Source organism: Psammomys obesus, unplaced genomic scaffold, assembly GCF_907164565.1.
Source record: "Psammomys obesus unplaced genomic scaffold, mPsaObe1.curated_primary_1811, whole genome shotgun sequence".
In the NCBI taxonomy this organism is placed as follows: domain Eukaryota; kingdom Metazoa; phylum Chordata; class Mammalia; order Rodentia; family Muridae; genus Psammomys; species Psammomys obesus.
In genome coordinates, this window is record NW_026596095.1 from 22,401,123 (window position 1) to 22,420,718 (window position 19,596).

General features: G+C 45.8%; 1 protein-coding gene across 5 annotated transcripts in view; it reads left to right on the forward strand.

Moving 5' to 3' along the window:
• The first annotated feature begins 455 nt into the window (after positions 1–455).
• Bdh2 (3-hydroxybutyrate dehydrogenase 2) overlaps positions 456–19,596 on the forward strand; it is a 26,713-nt gene continuing 7,572 nt past the window's right edge. The window contains exons 1-8 of one of the 5 annotated variants that reach the window (XM_055628228.1): positions 456–697; positions 4,709–4,788; positions 6,478–6,556; positions 7,869–7,965; positions 9,494–9,602; positions 15,810–15,870; positions 17,056–17,169; positions 18,875–18,905. In XM_055628228.1, coding sequence (XP_055484203.1) covers positions 4,717–4,788; positions 6,478–6,556; positions 7,869–7,965; positions 9,494–9,602; positions 15,810–15,870; positions 17,056–17,169; positions 18,875–18,905 — 563 coding nt within the window. In that variant the 5' untranslated portion in view covers positions 456–697; positions 4,709–4,716. Of the gene's footprint in view, positions 698–4,708; positions 4,789–6,067; positions 6,359–6,477; positions 6,557–7,868; positions 7,966–9,493; positions 9,603–15,809; positions 15,871–17,055; positions 17,170–18,874; positions 18,906–19,596 lie in introns of those variants that run through there. The other 4 variants (XM_055628229.1, XM_055628231.1, XM_055628233.1 and 1 more) reach the window with 4 other exon arrangements.

Sequence of the window (19,596 nt, forward strand, 5' to 3'; positions counted from 1 at the left end):
TGTAGGACATTCACACGTGACCTACATAGTCGCTGCGCCTGATCACACGGGCCAGATTAACCCACAAGCCTCCGGCCTAGCCGAGAGGGCCCTCCAGACCTAGCCCTTCCGTTTTGCATAGGTGTGTCCTTCAGCCGGCTTGGTTTCCTGCTGTTCCGCTCCGTTCATTTCAAGACTCCCATTGAGTGTGCTCCACCACACGAAGGCCCAGGGTAGCCAGGATGCCAGCAGTCTCCCGCCGAAGGTGTATTAGTGTTCGACTTGATTACACACGACAGATTAACGTCAGAAACTAGACTTTAGCCACAGGGATGTTTTCTTTTCTGGGTTAAGGTCTGGGACGACTGAAATGTTTAGTGCCTTGGGTTCCTTGTTTGTTTTCCAGCCGTCTTCCACCTGCGGTTTCCTGATCATTGAATCTGCCAAGTGCCAAAGGCAAACAAAAGACAAGCCTTTCTGCAGGGGGTTGGCAGTCCCGCGTCCTTCCCACTAGATGGCAGCCTGGACACATCTAGAATGAAAAGGCTGGCGCACCCGCCTCTTAAAATCTCACGAAACCGGAATCAGCAATGCCACCCACGGAGCCTGGACTCCACCTCCCACAGGGCCTTCTTCAGCAGGTGACTTCTCCTGCACCAAGCTCTGAACTCTGTCTCCTGAAGGAATCTGGAGGACTGTGTGAACTCGCTATTCTAAAGTAAGATTTTTTTTGTTTTCCCAACAGTTTCCGACAAAACCTTTGCTCTTGTTGCCTTATTCTCCACATGCCTGTTTGAAGATGAATTCTCGTAGTTAGAATGGGAGCTGGAAATTCTCTTGTACTTACTAAGAGTTTGAAAACAGCCAGAGAAAGAAGTTTCCTAGTGTCTGCTGTGAGTAAACTGGCTGGTGAATATATTTGGAATCCCTGAAAATGCTCCGGGCCTCTTCTAAATAAAAAAGAAAGAGTTTTCCTACAGTCTTCGTAGTTAGGAAAGTCACCATGACTAAGAGTGGGCCCACACTATAGTTTCTGGGCACATTCCTACCCATGCCCCCCCCCCCCAAATTTTCGTTGCCTCCAGAATGTTCCTTACCTAACCTTGGGGCTTTGATCCCTCAATTATCTAGTTCTGGTCCAATTAGGAGGCCAGCTGGAAGGAGGATTGGAAGTAAACAGAAAGTTTTGGGCCCTGGTTGTCTTTTGGGTTATGGGAGTGGTTAAGAGGGAGGGTGAAGCAGGTGCCTCTGTTGGTTCTCAACCTGTGGGCCCTTTCACAGGAGCCATGAATCAGATATCCTGCCTGCCTGACTTTTTGATTCATAAGAGCCTCAGAATTACAGTTTATGAGGTAGCAACAAAGCAATCTTATGGTTGGGGGGTCACCACAACTGTATTAAAGGGGTCGCTGCGTCGGGAAGGCTGGGAACCGCTGTGAATGCCCGACACCCTAGGGAAGGATCCGGAAAGTAACTTTCTTATGCTGTCCTCGGGAAGGGGGAAAGCCGGGCCGGCGGCATCCCTTTCTAAAAGCACAAGTTGACTTTCTTTCAGCTCCTACCACACCCTAAGTGAAAATTTCCCTCTGCGCGCCAGTAAAAGCAGAGCGCATCAGATAGGGAAGACGCGGGGAAAGCAACTTCTCTGCTCCCCACCGTGGGAACGTGATTGGAGCACAGCCTTGAGCCAGATCCCAGAAGCCCTGTCTGTCTGTGTCTGTGTCACGCTGCATCTCTGAGAGGAATGCTCTACCAAAAAGCTAACAGGCCTGGCTTTTGTTAGGGGAGGTATCGTGAGAGAAAAATGAAAAGGAGCCGGGTGGAGGACGGGAGAGGCTTCAGAGCCTGGAGAAAGGCAGGAAGACGCAGAGTTGGATGGAAGTGTCCTGAGTGCCGTGTGGGGGACCCTAGGGAGGCTGAGGGGGAAGGAGGGCTATACATCACCCATCCATCGCGGTTGGCCCTAGTGTGCGAACAGAGAACAGTCCTCAGGGCCAGTTTCAGGAGTCTGAAGGGTACGCTGCGATGAGCACTATCATCATGCCAGAGCACGCTCTCGAACCTGCGATTGGAAGGCGGTGCGCCGATATGATAGTTCTGAAACACCAGGTAAAGTCTCGGACTTCAGCCTCACCCTCTCTGGCGAGGCCCTGTCTGTCATCTCTGAAGTGCTACCCGCCACCCCGTCTCTCCATCCCTGCTAGTTTTACCAGCCATTTCCTGCTCCTGCCTCACTGCCACTGCCCAGCTCTGGCAGAGGTAGGTCCTAAAACACAAATCTGGAAATTTCCCACGTTTTCCCTAATTCCCCCTGGTGCCAGCTGTGGACATGAGTAACCAGCACTCTAGCCTGTGGAGTTAGGACCAAATGAGGAGTACTGGAAAAAAACAGGTATACTGGATATGCGAGGGCAGTGGGCTATGCGAGAGGAGGGTCAAAAGCTGAAACAAAAACACCTAACAACTTTACCTAACCAAAGAGAATAGGTAAGGTCAAAAGAAAGGACAAAGAGAGGCTGGAGAGATGGCTCAGTGGTTAAGAGCCCTTCCAAAGGACCTGGGTTCAATTCCCGGCACCTACAGCTCAGGACTGTCTGTAATTCCATTCCCAAGGAATCTGACATCCTCCCAGGGTCATACCTGCAGGCAGAACACCAGTGTACATAAAGCAAAAATAAGTCACTCGAAAACACTTAAAGAAAGGACAACATAGAAGCTCTCAAGCCTAGGCTGGCCTTTTGTTGAGGGTGAATGAACAGAGGGAATTTGAAGGCTCTCTGCCCATAGGACAAAGTCTCCCTCCTGCTCCTCAGATCATTATTCAAATCATTATTCCCTTCTCTTTGGACTGGCTGCCTTGCAGGGTCCATGTAAATGAAGTAGACATTGCCAGGGGCTTCCTAACGAAATAGAATCGCGAGGCCTCGGGCAGCCTCTGCCTTCTGCTATGCTCTCCTTCCCTTCAATAAATGTTACGAACGTCTCTGTCTTGACACACGCTAGTTGTCTGAAACAAGGGACGGTCAACTAAGAAAATACCTACTTTCATAAGACCCAGCTATAAGGGTGCGTTCTTAGTTGGTGATCAGTGTGGGAAGGCCTGGCCCAGTGTGGCTGGTGGTCCTGGGTTCTATAAGGGAGCAGGCTGAGCGAGCCAGTGAGCATCCTCCAAGTCCTCTGCATCCACTCCTGCCTCTGCGTTTCTGTCCTGTTTGAATTCCTGTCCTGACCTCCTTCCATGATGAAGAGCAGTATGATAGTATAAGCCAAATAAACCCTTTCCTCCCAACTTGCTTTGCGGTCATGGTGTTGCATCAACGACAGAAACTCTGATTAAGACACGTGTGTTCGAGTGTTTCTGACACATGCCGAAACTTTAAAAGTTGACCGGCACTGTAGTGGGATGAACTGTCTTCAGAGCAAAGGAGTCAGGAAGCCTGCCTTAATTGCCTCTGCCACTGTCTGCTTCTATGACCTGGGACAGGTCCAGTGTGCTTGTCAAGCCCATCAGGCAAGAAAAAGACCACTACCACAATTTTGAGCCAAATATGAAGCAAGCTTGGTTTTTATTGGAGTGTACCCCAGAGCTGGCCAGTGACTGTCTCCTGCATAGGGTTAAAGAGAACAGCCTTGAGTCTGCTTCTCGGGACCCTTTTAAGGAGTAAAAAATCACAAGTAGTTGCAAAGCAAGTTTGCAGAAGACAATGGAGCAGTAAGGAAAAAAAAATTAGCCATCACCATATGGTCACTGTGTGATTGAGGGCTTGAATGTCCCCCAAAACACACAAGGTCATGGGTTGGGGCAGGGCAGGTTCCAGCAAACAGAGACAGAAACTTTCAACAATGCAGAATAATGGCTCCTGCCTTCAAAATGGGGTCAGGAAGGTTCCTCACGTTCTTTAAAAACAAGGTATGGGCTATGGTTTTCCAACCCATATGAAAATGAATCTTAAGGTCCACTATGAAATCTTTTCAAGGGACAAAGAAAAACTGCAAGGTACTGCTATTGAAACTTAGTGAAGGTTTACAGACAAAGGAATAGATGACCTAAGACAATGAAGGCTTTTTTTTTCCCAGAGCCTACCCTCCTTGAGGTAGTTACAGGGAATACACAGAAGAGCAGGAAGGAGGAAGAAGTGTTTTTGTCTGTGCCCAAGATTTCCCTTTGCTGGCGGTAACGAACTAAAAGTGAGGACTATCGAGGGATAGATGGATAAGTATCTCCTATGACCAGCACCCAGTATCTCCTATGACCAGTCTGTAGAGAGGAAGGGGGGTAGGCAATGGGAGAAATCTAGGAAATGAGTGACCTTATTCCTGGAACACTGATTACTGACTCTTCGGGACACTGTTGGAATTTTATAAAATGCCATAGCTGTGGTTAACGGTTTTCAGAAGAGAAACTGAAAAACATCCCCAAACAGCAAGGACAGACAGAAACGAACCCATCAAACACAGGCCAGGCAATGGGGAAGAGGAAACTCTCCCCATCTGGTCTCAGCATTAGAGGATGAGACAGAAGCAAAAGCTGGATTCCGGCCCAGTGTCCCTCAGCAGTCATCACTTCAGTGCTATGCCCTTTTGATGAGCAGCTGAATGCAGGGACAGCTTGCTTTCCCCGCGTCCTTAACGGGGTGCGGTGAGGTCTGCCCTCCAGATATCACCGCCTGCACACTTGACTTGCTACATCTTGAGCCATTAACGGTGTGTGTCCTTGGTTACACCTCAGGTTCTGCCATGGGCCGACTGGATGGGAAGGTCATTGTCCTGACTGCTGCCGCCCAAGGGATCGGCCGGGCTTCTGCACTGGTAAGTTCATACCATACCTGCTGCTCTCCAAGTGCTGAGATGCGCTGTCTTGCACCAGGGTTATTTAGTCCTCATCTGCTGCGTTCTATCCCTTTTCCCTTTCCTTCCTTCTCCCCTTGCTTCAGTTTTCCTCTGATCTTTCTTTCTCTTTGCAGCTTGGAATTGAACCCGGGACCCCAAGTGTGCTAAGCATAGACTCCTGCCTGCCACTGAGCTGTATTTAAAGCCTTTTGCTTACGTTTTTACCTGTTACACTTCTGATGTCTTTTTACTTTATTTGTGTGGGTGTGTGTGGGTGTGTGTGTGTCTGTGAGGGTGGGGGTTAGAACATGTACCACTCTGTGGAATTGTTTCTCTCCTTTCTTTCTCTCTGACACGGATCCCAGGGATTGAACTCGGGTCTCCGGGCTTGTGTGTTGAGTGTGTTTATCCACCGAGCCATCCTGCCAGTCATGTATCAGAAGTCAAGTCACTGTTCCTGACAGAGAAAACGAAAGGGATTCCTTGTGCTGACGTAGCATCACATATCCTTTGACTCTGAGAATCGTGCTTCTCTGCCCCACTTTCTCTGCACTGTAATAAACTGTCAGGGCCCTAGAGGCTGCGGGGCTCTCTGCAACTATGTCAGTTCAAGATTAAGACCCCGGAGTTATAAAAGCTCTCCCATTTTTTGCTGAGGCGCCTCAGTGTCTCCCTCGTTGCACCCTTGCCTGACTGATAATGCGGCAGGATACGATGCAGAGTGGGAGCTGCCACTGAGGAAATTGTAGTAGTCCTCGGAGGGAAACTTGCCATTCTTCTCACAAAAGGCCCATGAGGCCATAGCGGTGGCTCGGCAGGTAAAGGAACCGCCACCCAAGCACTGAGACCTAAGTTTGACCCCTGGAAAGAGGAGGGAGGAAATAATTCCACTAAGTTGTCCTCTTACCTCCAAACGCTTGCCATGACACAAGCCCCCCCCCACACACACACGCGATAAATAAATAAGTGTAAAAAATTAAAGAAGTAAAACATAGGTAGGCTCTCGTTACAGAATAACATTATTTCAGAAACAAAGTTGGAGGAATTGTTTATTTGTCGGTTTGTTGAAACTGGCATCACTACGTAGCCCTGGCTGTCCTAGAAACTCCGTGTAGATACATATATATCTATACATATATACACACTTGCCTACATATATATACCAAGTACATACTATCAGATCTCCTGTAGCTGGAGATATAGACAATTTTGAGCTGCCTATGGGTGTCGGGAAACAAACCCAGATCCTCTGGAAGAGTAGCCAGTGCTTTTAACCACTGAGCCATCTCTCTGACCTCGAGTTAGAGGTTTTGTTGCTTTGGTTTTCAACACAGCTTTCTCTGTGTAATTCTAGCTGTCCCTGGAACTAGCTCTGTAGATCAGGCTGCCCTCAAATGCACCTGTGCCACCTGGCAAGTTTTTTTTTTTAACACTATCTTTTGATAACAGAAGGACAAAGCAAGATGGAAAATGTAATGCACTCTATGCTGCTCTAATGACTGATCAAAATAACCACAGTGGGGCAAGGGGAAACGAGACTCGCTAGATGGTAATTTTGCTTATTTTTTAGTCAAAACAAAAATACAATGAAAAGAAAAAGTGGTTTCTATTTTTGAGAGCAACTTCTTCAAGTAAGAGAAGGACTGATTTGCGTTTTGTTTCTGGTAGGCTTTTGCAAAAGAAGGAGCCAAAGTCATAGCCACAGACATCAATGAGTTCAAACTCCAGGAGCTGGAAAATTACCCAGGTGAGCAAGCTGACTGTAGGTTCCTGTGAGAAAGTAAAGGCATGAGTATCTGAGAGTCACTTGATGTGACTGCTGGAATGTGAGTTCCAGCCCTCTGATACGGCAGCAAGTGCAATTCTAGCTGCTCCAGGCACTTGCCTCTTAGAGTGCGGCTCCTTCAGAGCGAATCTGTATTCCGTGACCTACAGAAAATTGTCTGCGCAGTCAGGAGGGTAAGGGGCATGTTTGAAGGTACCTACTTAAGGTTTTCTGTTGTGCAACGTGTTGAGGGATTTTGCTCCCGATCCCAAAGTTCTGTGAGAATTAACAGTTGCCAGGTTAACGATTAATGACTGTTTCGCTGCTGCCCATGACTCCCCTGGAGCAGCCCTGTCCACGTCATATGATACGATCCTCTTGTGTTCTTGCACAAATTTCTGTGGCCCCCTAAAAAGCTAAAGGTGGGAAATGAGTTGGTCTCTTGGTTTTTGTTTGTTGCATTTTATCATTACCTTTATTTTGCTGAAAGGAAAATGAAGACATTTCATGAAAAGTGAAATTCATTGAAAAGAAAAATTCAGAGGGTTTTTTTTTTTTTTTTACATTTTTTAAGTTTTATTTTATGTGTATGGATGGTTTATCTGCATCAAGTAAGTGCAATATTCGTGGAGGTAGGAGCCTCTGGAACTAGAATTACAGACAGCTCTTAGCCAGCATGGAGGTGTTAAGACTCAAACCTAGATGACCTGGAAAAGCGACTGCTGAGCTATCTCTCTAGACCCTAACAGAGATATGCTTGTTTAGGTGTTATTCTGAGACAGGGTTTCTCTGTGTAGCCTTGGCTGGCCTGGAATCACTTTGTAGAACAGGCTGGCCTCGAACTTACAGAGATCCACAATCGCCTCTGCCTCCCGAGCGCCAGGCCTAACAGAGATGACACTTGAAGATTTGTAAATCTTTAAAAGAGATTTTTTTTTAAAGGTCTGTCTCATTTTTTATTTATGTGTGTGTAAGCATGTGTGTATGGGAGTACCCACAGAGGCCAAAAGGTGATGTCAGTTCCGGTATCTGAGTCACCTGATGTGACTCCTGGAAGGTGAGTTCCAGTCCTCTGATTGGGCAGTAAGTAGATCTCAGGCTAAGCCATAACTCCAGCTTGAGATTTGTGCATTTTAATGACACTCTTGAGATTGCTAAAATGCCAGTGATGGCCTCGATTCATATGTTATCTAAACGGAAATGCTACATTCTTCATGCCACAAAACAGACAAATCTTCAAGGTTTCATATTTTATGAGTTCTGTGTAAATACTATCTTTTACTTTATTCTTTAGGTATTCAAACTCGAGTCCTTGATGTCACAAAGAAAAAGCAAATTGATCAGTTTGCCTCAGAAGTTGAGAGAATCGATGTTCTCTTTAATGTTGCTGGGTAATTTGAAACCTTTTATTTCTGTTTAAGAAAGTTTTCTATGATTTTACTAAATGAATATTGATAGTATGAAAGAATGATTCATTGACAGAAGTTGGCATATTTTTTGGGAAGTCAAGCTAGATGTCACACATCACTGCATAATTCAGCTAGTGAGACAGCTGTGTCATTTGATGTGAACTTGGGGCCCATTGGCAGTTAAAGCAAATGAAAGGAGTGGGTACTTATGTAAAGTCTGGACATTAATCAGAGCAGTGGTTGCTGGTGTTTCTTTCATAAACGATCTGCTTGTCCTTCTACAAGGCTGTATATGTGGCTCTTGCTACCATAAGCTGACTGAGTGACTAACAGGAAGCCCTGTAAGCATATGGGGACCACTCCCAACCACATCTTATATTTGACTATGAAATCTCAGTCCAGAGGACCAAGTCAGTAAGGATGCCTCAAGAAACTTCCTTGAGGGCTGGAGAGATGGCTCAGCGGTTAAGAGCACTGGTTGTTCTTCTAGAGGTCCTGAGTTCAATACCCAGTAACCACATAGCGCGTCACAGCCATCTATACTGGGATCTGGTACCCTCTTCTGGCACTCAGGTAGAGAACTCATCTACACAAAATAAATATATAAATCTTGGAAGGAAGGAAGGAAGAAAGGAAGGAAGGAAGGAAGGAAGGAAGGAAGGAAGGAAGAAAGAAAGAAAGAAAGAAAGAAAGAAAGAAAGAAAGAAAGAAAGAAAGATCTTTGAGGAAGAGAGACGCACTACGTTGACTTTAGGATTAGGATCTTTGGGATTTTGTTTGTTCCTCCTTCTTTGTGCTCTGTGCTCGATGCCAACGGCCGCAATGTTCCTTCGCTACACTGATAATTAGAGGCACTGGTTTTCCTTCCAGTTCTGATTTCCCTGTAGAACTTTAAGCATGTGCCACCTGAGGGCACTGTTGCCCTGGAAACAGAAATCAAATGGCGCAGTCAGTGTTCCTCATTTCCTGTCTGTCTTTAAAAGCACTGATGTTTCCGGTGCACTCACTGAGCATGTGAGAGGGTGAGCTCTGCGGCATGAATGTCGAGGCCAGAGGACAACTCGCAGGAGTCAGTTGCCGCCTTCTACTGTGCAGCTTCTGGGGACTGAACACAGTCAAGTCTGTAGGCTTGGCAGCAAGAGCTATGTCCTCAGCCTAGCTTTTGTTTTTGTTTAGACAGGGTCTCCCTGTGTACCTATGGCTGACCTGGAACTCACTCTGTAGACCAGCCTAGCCTCATACTTAGAGAGCTCTGCCTGCCTCTGCCTGCTGAGTGCTGGGATTGAAGGTGTATGCCACCACCACCCAGTTTAGAAAAGGTTCTAATGGTAGAAGTGTGTGTGTGTGTGTGTGTGTGTGTGTGTGTCTGTGTCTGTGTGTCTGTGTGTCTGTGTGTGAGTGTTGTTGTTTTGTTCTTATAATTCTAGGGATTGTACACAGAGTATGTGATCAAGTACTTTCCTACTGATTCTTTAATCGTGTTTCTTCCCCTGTTTAATCACTCTTTCAGTTTTGTCCACCATGGCACCATCCTGGATTGTGAGGATAAAGACTGGGACTTCTCAATGAATCTCAACGTTCGTAGCATGTACCTGATGATCAAGGCCTTCCTTCCCAAAGTAAGAGGACTGACGGCCTGAACAGGGTATCAGCTTTCATCCTGGGCACACAGAGGATGCACATTTGTGTTTCAGTGTGATCATAGCAGGTTGACTAAGGTGCACTGAGCATTTATGTCAAAGCAGTTTATAGTGATGAAGCCATTTAACCCTCCATTAATCCTTCTTACATTCAAGGATTATTTATTAAGCATTTCCAATGTGCTAAGCTCCACTGAGGAGACCCTCCAGTGAACTTAACAAAAGTTCTATTTTGAAGAGAATTCCCATTCTGGAGGGGTGAGAAACTCAATTGACATATAAATATGTCATATAATACGCAGTGTTAAGTTGGGGTGGTTTTGCGTATAATGCAGACTCAGGAGCTAGGGTAACAGTGTGGCCCCCTGGAACCTCACTGGCAAACTGGGATTCTCAGAGAGAACGTAATAAATGGAGGAGTGTCTGGGGAGGTGGCCCGGCTCCTTGCTGCAGGAGCAGAATAGTCCTGTGAGGTGAAGGATGTTTCATCACGTCAGCTAACTACGCAGAGGGCAAACTGAGAGGGGAGGCAAGGCACCCAGGCTCATGCAACCAGCAAGTGATTAGAGTCTGTTCATGCAGCCCTGTAGCTCACCCTCCTGGGTCTGAGCACACTGGGTGCTTGTACCCCAGGGCTTTTTTTCACCACAAAGACTTATGGGCTTTTTTGTTTTAGTTTTAGTTCTCATTATTTCATGTGTGTGGGTGTTTTGCCTGAATGTATATCTGCATTCTCCCAGAAGCCAGAAAAGGGCATCAGATCCCCTGGGACTAGAGTTACACTCGGGAAGAGCAGCCAGTGCTCTTAACACTGAGCCATCTCTCCAGCTCCATTCTTTTGTTTGAGACAGAGTCTCACTATGTAGCCCTGGCTGGCCTGGAACTCGATATAGACCAGGCTGGCCTCAAACACACAGAGATCTGCCTGCCTCTGCCTCCCAAGTGCTGGGATTAAAGGCGTGCGCTGAAAGGGTTAGACTAACTTTGTAACCTGTATGTCTTCCAAAGCCTATAGTTTTGAGTTTTAGGTTCAGGTTAAGCTAAAGCCTCTTAGTACCTTTCCAGAGAATGGAAAAATGTGACCCTATCTATGAGGACAGATAGAAAAAAAAAGGCAAGCAAGCAATGACCTTCACTCAGCAAAAAGAAAAACTCCTGTCTTTGAGATAGCATTGCTTAGCAACAAACCTAGACTTCTTCTGAGTAGCTTTTGACCTCCAGCCAAAAGTCTGCAGCCCCTAATCTTCAAGGATGAGCTAACCACCCCCACCTTCAATTGCAGCTGCATCCACACTTGGCAGGACTGGCCAAGCTTGAGCACCTAAGACTAACCAATTATCTTACTTTATAACTTCCTCATCCAATCCTAAATTGCCAAGACTGCAACTTCAAATCTCCCACAATTTTTCTTTTAAAAACCTAAAGGCCTTTGTCTCCCGGTGCCACTCTTTGCTGACCGGCAGGGGTGATCCCATTGCACAATGGTTAATAAACCTCTTGCTTTTGCAACGAGTCTTGGTCTGGGGGAGTTTCTGGGAAGGGCTCGATCTTGAACTCCTGAGCTGTGAGACCCCAGGTCTTACAGCGCCACCAAACCCTGCTGACGTTTTACTTTTCAAACAAACCATTACATGCCTTTTGGAGTGAAGGGCTCTTCTGGGTGCTCTGGAAGAATGTGCGTGTAGGAACTGTATAACCCTGACCTGACATGAGCTTTTAAACCAATAGTAGCAGACAGTGAGTGGGACTCATGGAAGACAGAAGCAGCTCAGATGCAGTGAAGGTATGCTTTTTGTTTTTGTTGTTTAAGACATGGCCTCACTATGTAGCTCTGGGTGTCCTGGAACTCACCATGTAGACCAAACTGACCTTGAACACAGAGATGCAACTACCTCTTCCTCCCAAGGTCTGGGATTAATGGCATGTGTCACTACAGCCAGCTTCAAGTATGCTTTTTACCTTAGTGCTTAAAAAGGATCTTTGGTCAAACCACATAATACTGAATTAGCTATCCCTTCAAAAGTATGTTTTCGGGCTGGAGGATGATGCAGAGGTTAAGAGCACTTGTTGCTCTTCCTAAGGACCTGAGTTCAAGTCCCTGTGGAGCTCCCTGTAATAACTGCAGCCCACAGCATTCCACACCCTCTTCTGGCCTCTGGAGCATCCCATTCCCATGCAGCATACACTCACAGAATCATATCCACATGAATAGAAATGAAGTCAACCTTTAAAAGGAGTAAATAGATATAAATAAAAACATTAGCCTTTTGCTCTTTTAGAGTTTATAGATGTCGTTTGGGACAAAGTATCTGTTGAAGACCATACTTTGTAGAGGATTTGTGGAAGAAACTGAAAGGGAAAGCGAGGTCACAGAGGACAAAATAGCGCCACACACACACAGCTCATTGGAATGGCATGAGTCTAAAACAGTGGGTATGAGGAACAGTGCAGGTGGAAGTTAGGCTCGTAAAGAAATGTTAGCTTTTTAATACACCCAAGCCAGATCATTAATTCTTGATCCCAACAGTGATAAAAATGCATTTTTGTTTTTACAAAAAAAAATAAAAGTATCAGGGACTGGGATGTGGAACCAGAAGGTCTCGGCACCACTTGTTCCAAGTGGCTTTTACACAGGAGCATGGGCACACATCTGTAACCTCAGCACTGGAAGCTCTGAGCAAAGCCTGGCCTTAGTGGGAAAGATGACGCTGACCATCTTGATGCCTGCCTTGGACCCTTGAGTCCCTAAGCACACTCAGAGCCCCTAGGCAACATATCCTAGGAAATGGCATTTGCACCCTCTCATTGTCTGTCTCTTCCGTCAGAGAATGAGGATGACACATTTCACATCACTGCCAGTCCTAATTTTCCAGCTGTTTTCTGTACCATTAATGATGACACACAATTACCAGGTTAAAATTTTCCAGGATGTAAAACCAATGTACATCTGAGAGGTCATTTGGTCAAAACACAGGAATTTTGTCCACAGAAAAGTACACAGCAAACCATCCCTAGGTTGCAAGGCCAGTCAGGAGGGAGAGACCAAGTTGCAAATAGTGTTAGAAGAGTAATTGCAGAATGCCTGGTACGCTGAAGAGAAGATCCATTTCAGCAAAAATGTGGGGGTGTCTTTGTTCTTTGGATCTCCTTTTTATTTACTTCCTGAAGACCAATTGTTCACCTCATAGTCACCCCGCCAGAAAGTGCTGTTGCACAGGCAGCCAAGAGGAACAGTGCACCATGACAGCTGGCATAGAGCTGTCGCTGGGACGCAGCCTGGAAACAAGGAATACAGAGCAGTAGAAACAAAAGGCAGAACTGAGGGGCACAGTGAGTGTTAGACATATGACTTGCATCTTGGAAACTACTGACTTTCAGAAGCCTGGAGACATCCTTTAGCAGAGCTAGTCTACATACTAAACTGAGGTGTGCGTGTTTTCTAAGTGTTAAAGGTATGTCTTATCAGCTGGGTGAGGTGGTGCATGCCTATGATTCCAGCACGTGGGGAGGCAGAGGCAGGTGGTTCTTTGTAAGTTCAAGGCCAGCCTGGTCTACAAAGGGAGTCCAGGATAGACAAGACTACACAGAGAAATCCTGTCTCAAAAAAATAACTAACCAACCAACCAACCAACCAACCAACCAACAAACAAAAAAGTGTGTTATGTCAGATAAGAAAGAAATGATAAACCAGTTAAGAAAAAACTTTATTTGAAAGCTTGGGGTGTTTTGTTTTTTGCATCATTATATATCATGTCCATTCCTCACCCTATATGATTATCTGTCCCCTACCCCTCATTATTTTGAGACAGTATTACTACATATCACTGGCTGGCTTAGACTTCACCACGTAGACCAAACTGGACTTAACGTCACAAAGATCTGCATTCTCTACCTCTGAGTGAGAGGATTGAAGGGGTGGGACAGGAGGCATTATGCTTGGTTATATGGTGCCCATATACAAAGACACATTGTAGCCAGGTGTGGTGGTGCACATCTTTAGTCCCAGCACTCCTGGGAGGCAGAGGCAGGCAAATCTCTGAGTTTGAGGAAAGCCTGGTCTACAGAGCTATTTCCAGGTCAGCCAGGGCTACACAGGGAAACCATGTCTTCAAAAACCAAAAAGCAAAAGAACACATGAAGGAACATTTCAGTCAAACATTGCTTTCCCTCTGCTGTGTTCCTTGGCATGGCTGGTCGCCTCCATGTCACCTGTGTGCTGTGAGGTCATGCAGCCTAGGGCCTTGCCCTTTGTCCTGTATTCTTTAATCTTGGGTACCACCAACCCCAAGTATTAACACAAATGTAAGAAAAATACTACAGGAAGTGGATTGTCTTAGCCACCCCAGCTCTAGATCCATCGGTCACCAAACTCCTGTTCTACATCTCTTCTCCACGTGGGTAAAGAAAATCATCCAGGAGGAGAGATTGTTTTCAAAGCCCTTTGTGCCACCTGTTAAACTCAATGTCTGGAAATCCATCCTTAGTTGATTTTCATGATATTACAAACATGGCAGACATCCTGTTCTCTAGCTTGAGTTCTAGCACTTCTCTGAACTCTTGCTGCTCTCCATTGTCTTTGCTTTCTTTTCTGTGCCCTTCATCTGCCAAGTGATTTCACAGAGAAACCAGTACCTAACACTAGACGTTCACTGAACTCCTTGCTTCTTTCCCCCAAAACATTCGTGAGTGCCCATACCTTTGCCTGTTATCTGGAAACATGCATCTGGGTAATGGCCAATAACATCTAAATTGAAATTCATTGTACCTGACCTTGGACAGTTCCCTTCCATCTACATCTAAGACTTGCACCAAGTGAATCACTGCCCAGTGTGTTCTTTTATCCCCTCCCCGTGATAGTGTCACATTTTAGTTAGGGGATGCTAAAGGAAGTGTTCTTGATTGACTGTCCTGCTGTGTGAGTGCTCTCTCCTGTTGAGGTGCTCCCTCAAGCAAGCATCCTCATCAGCACTGTCCAGCTGTGCTCTGGGTCTTTCTGTATCTCCACTTGTCCCATGCTCTTCCTGCTTCTGCTTCCCCTGATCTGCGCCTGGCACCAATCTCTGTAATCTCCACATTGAAGGTGCTGCTTCTCTTCCACCTTACTCCTTTCAGTGTTACTGCAGTGCAGTAACATTCTTCTGCGGCCACATTCTTCACAGCGGCCTAGGTTCCACTCCTCAGCCTATTCCTCCCAGGCTGCTTTCCAGTCAGGCCCAGCCCTCCTCCCAGGTCCCTCCCAGAAACCTTATTGTGACAACTCCTCCTTGAAGCACCTCGGCTTTTGCTTTTTCGTCCCATGACGGACATTCTAGTTTTAGCCCTTTACCTCCTCCTTCTCAGTAACTGCCCCCTGGACTGCCCCCAGCCCTGGAGAGGTCCTTTCTCTCCTCAGCTACCTACAGGTCTCTAACTGCCTTCTAGTTATGTCAACAACTCCAGTAACAGTAGTAGGCAGGGACTATGTCCGCTGTCTTTCCGTTTCCTGGATGCTGTGTAATCCCTGAGTTTAGAAGCTCTTCTCTCCATTCATGTTGAATAAAGCATTATCTGCCCACATTGGGAGTGGGCTGATGTTCGATGAACTCCTTTTAACTCAGGGTGCTTTCTTTATATAGTTGACTGCTCTGTCTGCACGTACACCTGCTCGCCAGAAGAGGGCACCAGATGCCAATATAGATGGTTGGGAGCCATCATGTTGGTGCTGGGAATTGAACTCAGGACCTCTGGAATTGCAGAGGGTGTTCTTAACCACTGAGCCATCTTTCCAGACCCAGGGTCCATTCTTGGTCTTACTAATAATGGTGTTGTACCCACAGGAGGTAGTAGCATGCCTTAGAAATGCCAGTGGGTCTTTAGACATGACACTAGCTCTCTACAAGACTGTGGGTTAGCATGAAGACTATTAGCTAATAAAATAATCAAATTGAGCCTGACCTGGTAGCACATGCCTGTTGAGGATCTTGAATTTAAGAGCAGTCTGTCCTACAGTGCAGGAACCTGTCACAAAAAAAAAAAAAAAAAAGAAGAAGAAGAAGAAGAAGAAGAAGAAGAAGAAGAAGAAGAAGAAGAAGAAGAAGAAGAAGAAGAAGAAGAAGAAGGGTCTATCTGGCTAGGAGTCAATGCAAATGTGTAAATGAATGAGTGTTCCGACCTGTAGAGTGGAGATGTTTCTTTCTACCTTGGCAGATGCTTGCTCAGAAATCTGGCAACATTATCAACATGTCTTCAGTGGCCTCCAGCATCAAAGGTAATGTTACCTTCATCAGAGTGTAGGTGGGGGCTGAGTATACACACACACACACACACACACTTTCATGAGCTGTGGATTTTAGAACTAAGCATAGACAAATTCATAAAATCCATATGACAATGCAAAATGGCTTTTACAAAAAACAATCATAAGTGGCACATGTCATCTGTGCCACTTATTAATGTTTTTTTAATTACTGTCTTTGCCTTTCCTTTTATTCCTTTTATATGCATGGAGGTGAAAATTGAGTTAGGAGAAGAAAAGATTTATCATTGAAGTGCTACAAAATGATCTGTTGAGTGCAAGCCAGCTGGATGCACTTTAGGACGAAAGAAAGAAAGAAAGAAAGAAAGAAAGAAAGAAAGAAAGAAAGAAAGAAAGAAAGAAAGAAAGAAAAGCATCTACAGTACACGGGGAGAAATTCTGACTTGTGCTTCTCAGAGTGTCTCGGGTAGCCCCTGGCTTCCAGTTCACGAGGTAGCCAAGGCTGGCTACTTGACCTCCACAATCCCATTCTGAAGTGCTAGGTCACAGGTGTGCACTAGCAGACTCAGCCTCAGATTCTGGGCTCTGCAGTATAGCAGATGTTCGCACAAAGCACACCATACAGGAGAGGAGCCTGTGCCTGTGTGGCTGTAGCACAGACGGGGGCTCTGGACCCTGAAAGAGACGTCAAGGCAAAGAGCTAGGACCAAGTGGAGAGAGGGTATGTCACAGCCCGGCCTTGATGGATTGGTGAGCTTATGAATGAAATCACTGCTGAGGTGGCATTCTTTCTCTTAATATATGACACACACGTGGGCAGAATGTAAGGGAGGTGAGCTTTGCGTTTCTTCGCTTACGAAGATTCTAAGAAGGGACGGGGGTTTCCTACCGGTTGTACCGACAGTGAAAAGCAGGTGACTGCTGTAAACGGAGCGCAGCACCTCAACACCAAAGTCTAAGTCAGGTTCTGCCTGCACTGGTAGCATTCTCTGCATTCAGAAACTCTCTGGATCCCTGTTACCAGAGAAGATCCACGGTCAGCCATTCCTTAAAGGGAAAGCTGGTTTCCAAAACATGTCTCTTTTAATTAAAAATAAGTACATAAAAGAGCAGTGATGGGAAGAAGTCTGAGAATGGTGGGTGGGGGCTCCCTGTATCCCTTCTAAAGGAGACAATGTCTAATTCCTTCCCACCCAGGGGTGGAAAACCGATGTGTGTACGGTACCACCAAGGCGGCTGTGATCGGCCTCACGAAGTCTGTGGCTGCCGACTTCATCCAGCAGGGCATCAGGTGCAACTGTGTGTGCCCAGGTGAGTCAAGCACCAGAGGGCCGTGAACTTGGCCTTTCTCACATCCCATTTGGCGCCGTAAGCAACATTTTCATCAGCTTGTTTATCACGTGTTCAGCTGCTCTCCACCACCAAGAGACGTCCAAACTAACTGTTCGCTAAGAGAACAGTACGGCTTTGGGTAGACAGAGGTTCCAAGTCAAGAAGCTTCGACGGGAAGGGTTTAAAATCCAGCAGTGTTGCGGGATGGTTTATATTTATATTTAAGTGGCTGAGAAACGAAACTTGCCAGAACCTTACCGATGGAGAGCTGAAACGTAGAGCCTTCTGGTGGGACAGCAGAGGGGCTCAACACCAGAGTGGCCTGTTTTATAAGCAAAGTTTTCTGGAGACACTCCCACCTGGACTGTTCATGCATTCTTGCTATGAAGCCACAGTGGAGAAATTGCAACAAATTGCATGACTCTCAAAGCAAAAATATTTGCTACTGTTATGGGAAAAGGGTGATTTCCCTCCTATGAAGAAGCACTGCTTTGCTTTTTTGTTGTTGTTTGTTTTGTTTTCTGGTTGCCTAGAACTCACTGTGAACCAGGCTGGTCTATATCGTGCAGGGATGAGCCTGTTTCTGTCCCCTTGCTGATGGGATTGAAGGCATGCATCGCCATGCCCAGCAACATCACTTTTCTTAATAACTGTAGATGAGACGGAGTTTCTAGGTAGCTAGAAGTGTGGGTACACTTCTTTCAGGTTCCACTAACAAGGATGATTAGTGTCTTCTGAAAAGAAATATTGTATATCCAGAACTAAGCTTTTCTTTTTTTGTTTTGTTTTGTTTTGTTTGTTTGGGGTTTTTGTTTGTTTGTTTTTGTTTTTGTTTTGAGACAGGGTTTCTCCGTATAGCGCTGGCAGTCCTGGAACTTGCTCTGTAGACCAAGCTGGCTTCAAACTCACAGAGATCTGTCTGCCTCTGCCTCTACTTCCTGAGTGTTGGGATTAAAGACGGGCACCACCACTTCCCACCTCTACTAAGGTCCCCAGCCAGAATTGGGGTGGTCCACCTGGTAGGCAAGACCAAATTGATTGGATGTATTGGTAGGAAATCTGTGAGTCACTGGGAAGTCCCTCGGATGATTCTGTTTGAGTCTCAGGCTGGGAACCACATACTTCCACAGGGAAAACTGTTATGTATCCATCATGCCTGAATTGCAGAGATTGAGATGGCCTGAAGTAACACTGAGGAAAAAGACACTCTCCATGCTTTGTGGCACTGGCCATCAGGGAAAAAAAAAATCTAAAAATAAAAGGGGGGGGGTTGTTTGCACAGCTCTAATTTTCATGGGATTTGGAAACTCTGTTATCAACCTCTGGAACAAGGAACCAGCTGTGATTCACAGAGGCCGTCCCTGAAGCAGAGGAGGAATGAGTGTGTCTGGGTTAGCGCCAATGGTTGTGAGTCACCATATCCAGCCAGGTGTGTAGACATGGCACAGCAGACACCAGGACATGGGCTTACACTAGTTTTCCTTTAACAGTTATTGGTGCCAGCCACGTGTAAAATATAACTTACACCTGTGAAAAGCAGCACTCGTAGCTTTAGCAGTTTGAGGACTGTTGTGTAAAGCTTGAGATGAACACTGGCTGGTAAAAGTTAGGACTTGAAGTAGGCTATTAACAAGCAAAATGAAGATTTTTGTAAACTGGGTAAGCAGGGCATCTCTTCCCGCAGGAATGTGGAGACTCAATTCGTTTCTGACGGGGTGAGCAGCCAGCTGACGTGGAATTGCTGCCTGTTTGTGGTAGGATGTGATGGAGAACCTAAGGAGAGGGGTCTACACAGGAGTCAGGGTCTGATATGGAAGATTCCCCAAAGGAAACCGAAATGAAGAAACACTTTCAGAACTGAGGTCAAAGCTGTGTATGGCCTTCTCAGTTGTGTGGTCTAGAGACAAAGAGGGGATGCCTTAAGATGTTTACACCCGCAGCTGGGTGCGGTGGCACACGCCTGTGGTCCAGCACTCAGGGAAGCAGAGGCAGGCCGTTCTCTGTGAGTTCAAGGCCAGCCTGATCTACAAAGTGAGTCTAGGACAGCCAAGGCTACACAGAGAAACCCTGTCTCCAAAAACAAAAAAAAAAAAACAACCAACCAACAAACAAACAAATTTACATCCGAAAAAAGAACAAGTGATTCCTCAAAGTACTGTTATCCTGAAAACAAAATTCTAAATTCCATTTAGAATTTACAAGTTACTTGAGTTAGGAAAAACTGTTACAGGCTTGGGTACTAAGTGGGTCTGAAATTTTTAATCCTTCTTATTTTTCCATTTTAAGAAAAAAAAATTATGTTTTCATTAGAACTTTGAACCATGTTTAAAATGTGTTTTTGAGACCAACAAAAGCATGCATATATATATATATATATATATATATATATATATATATATATATATA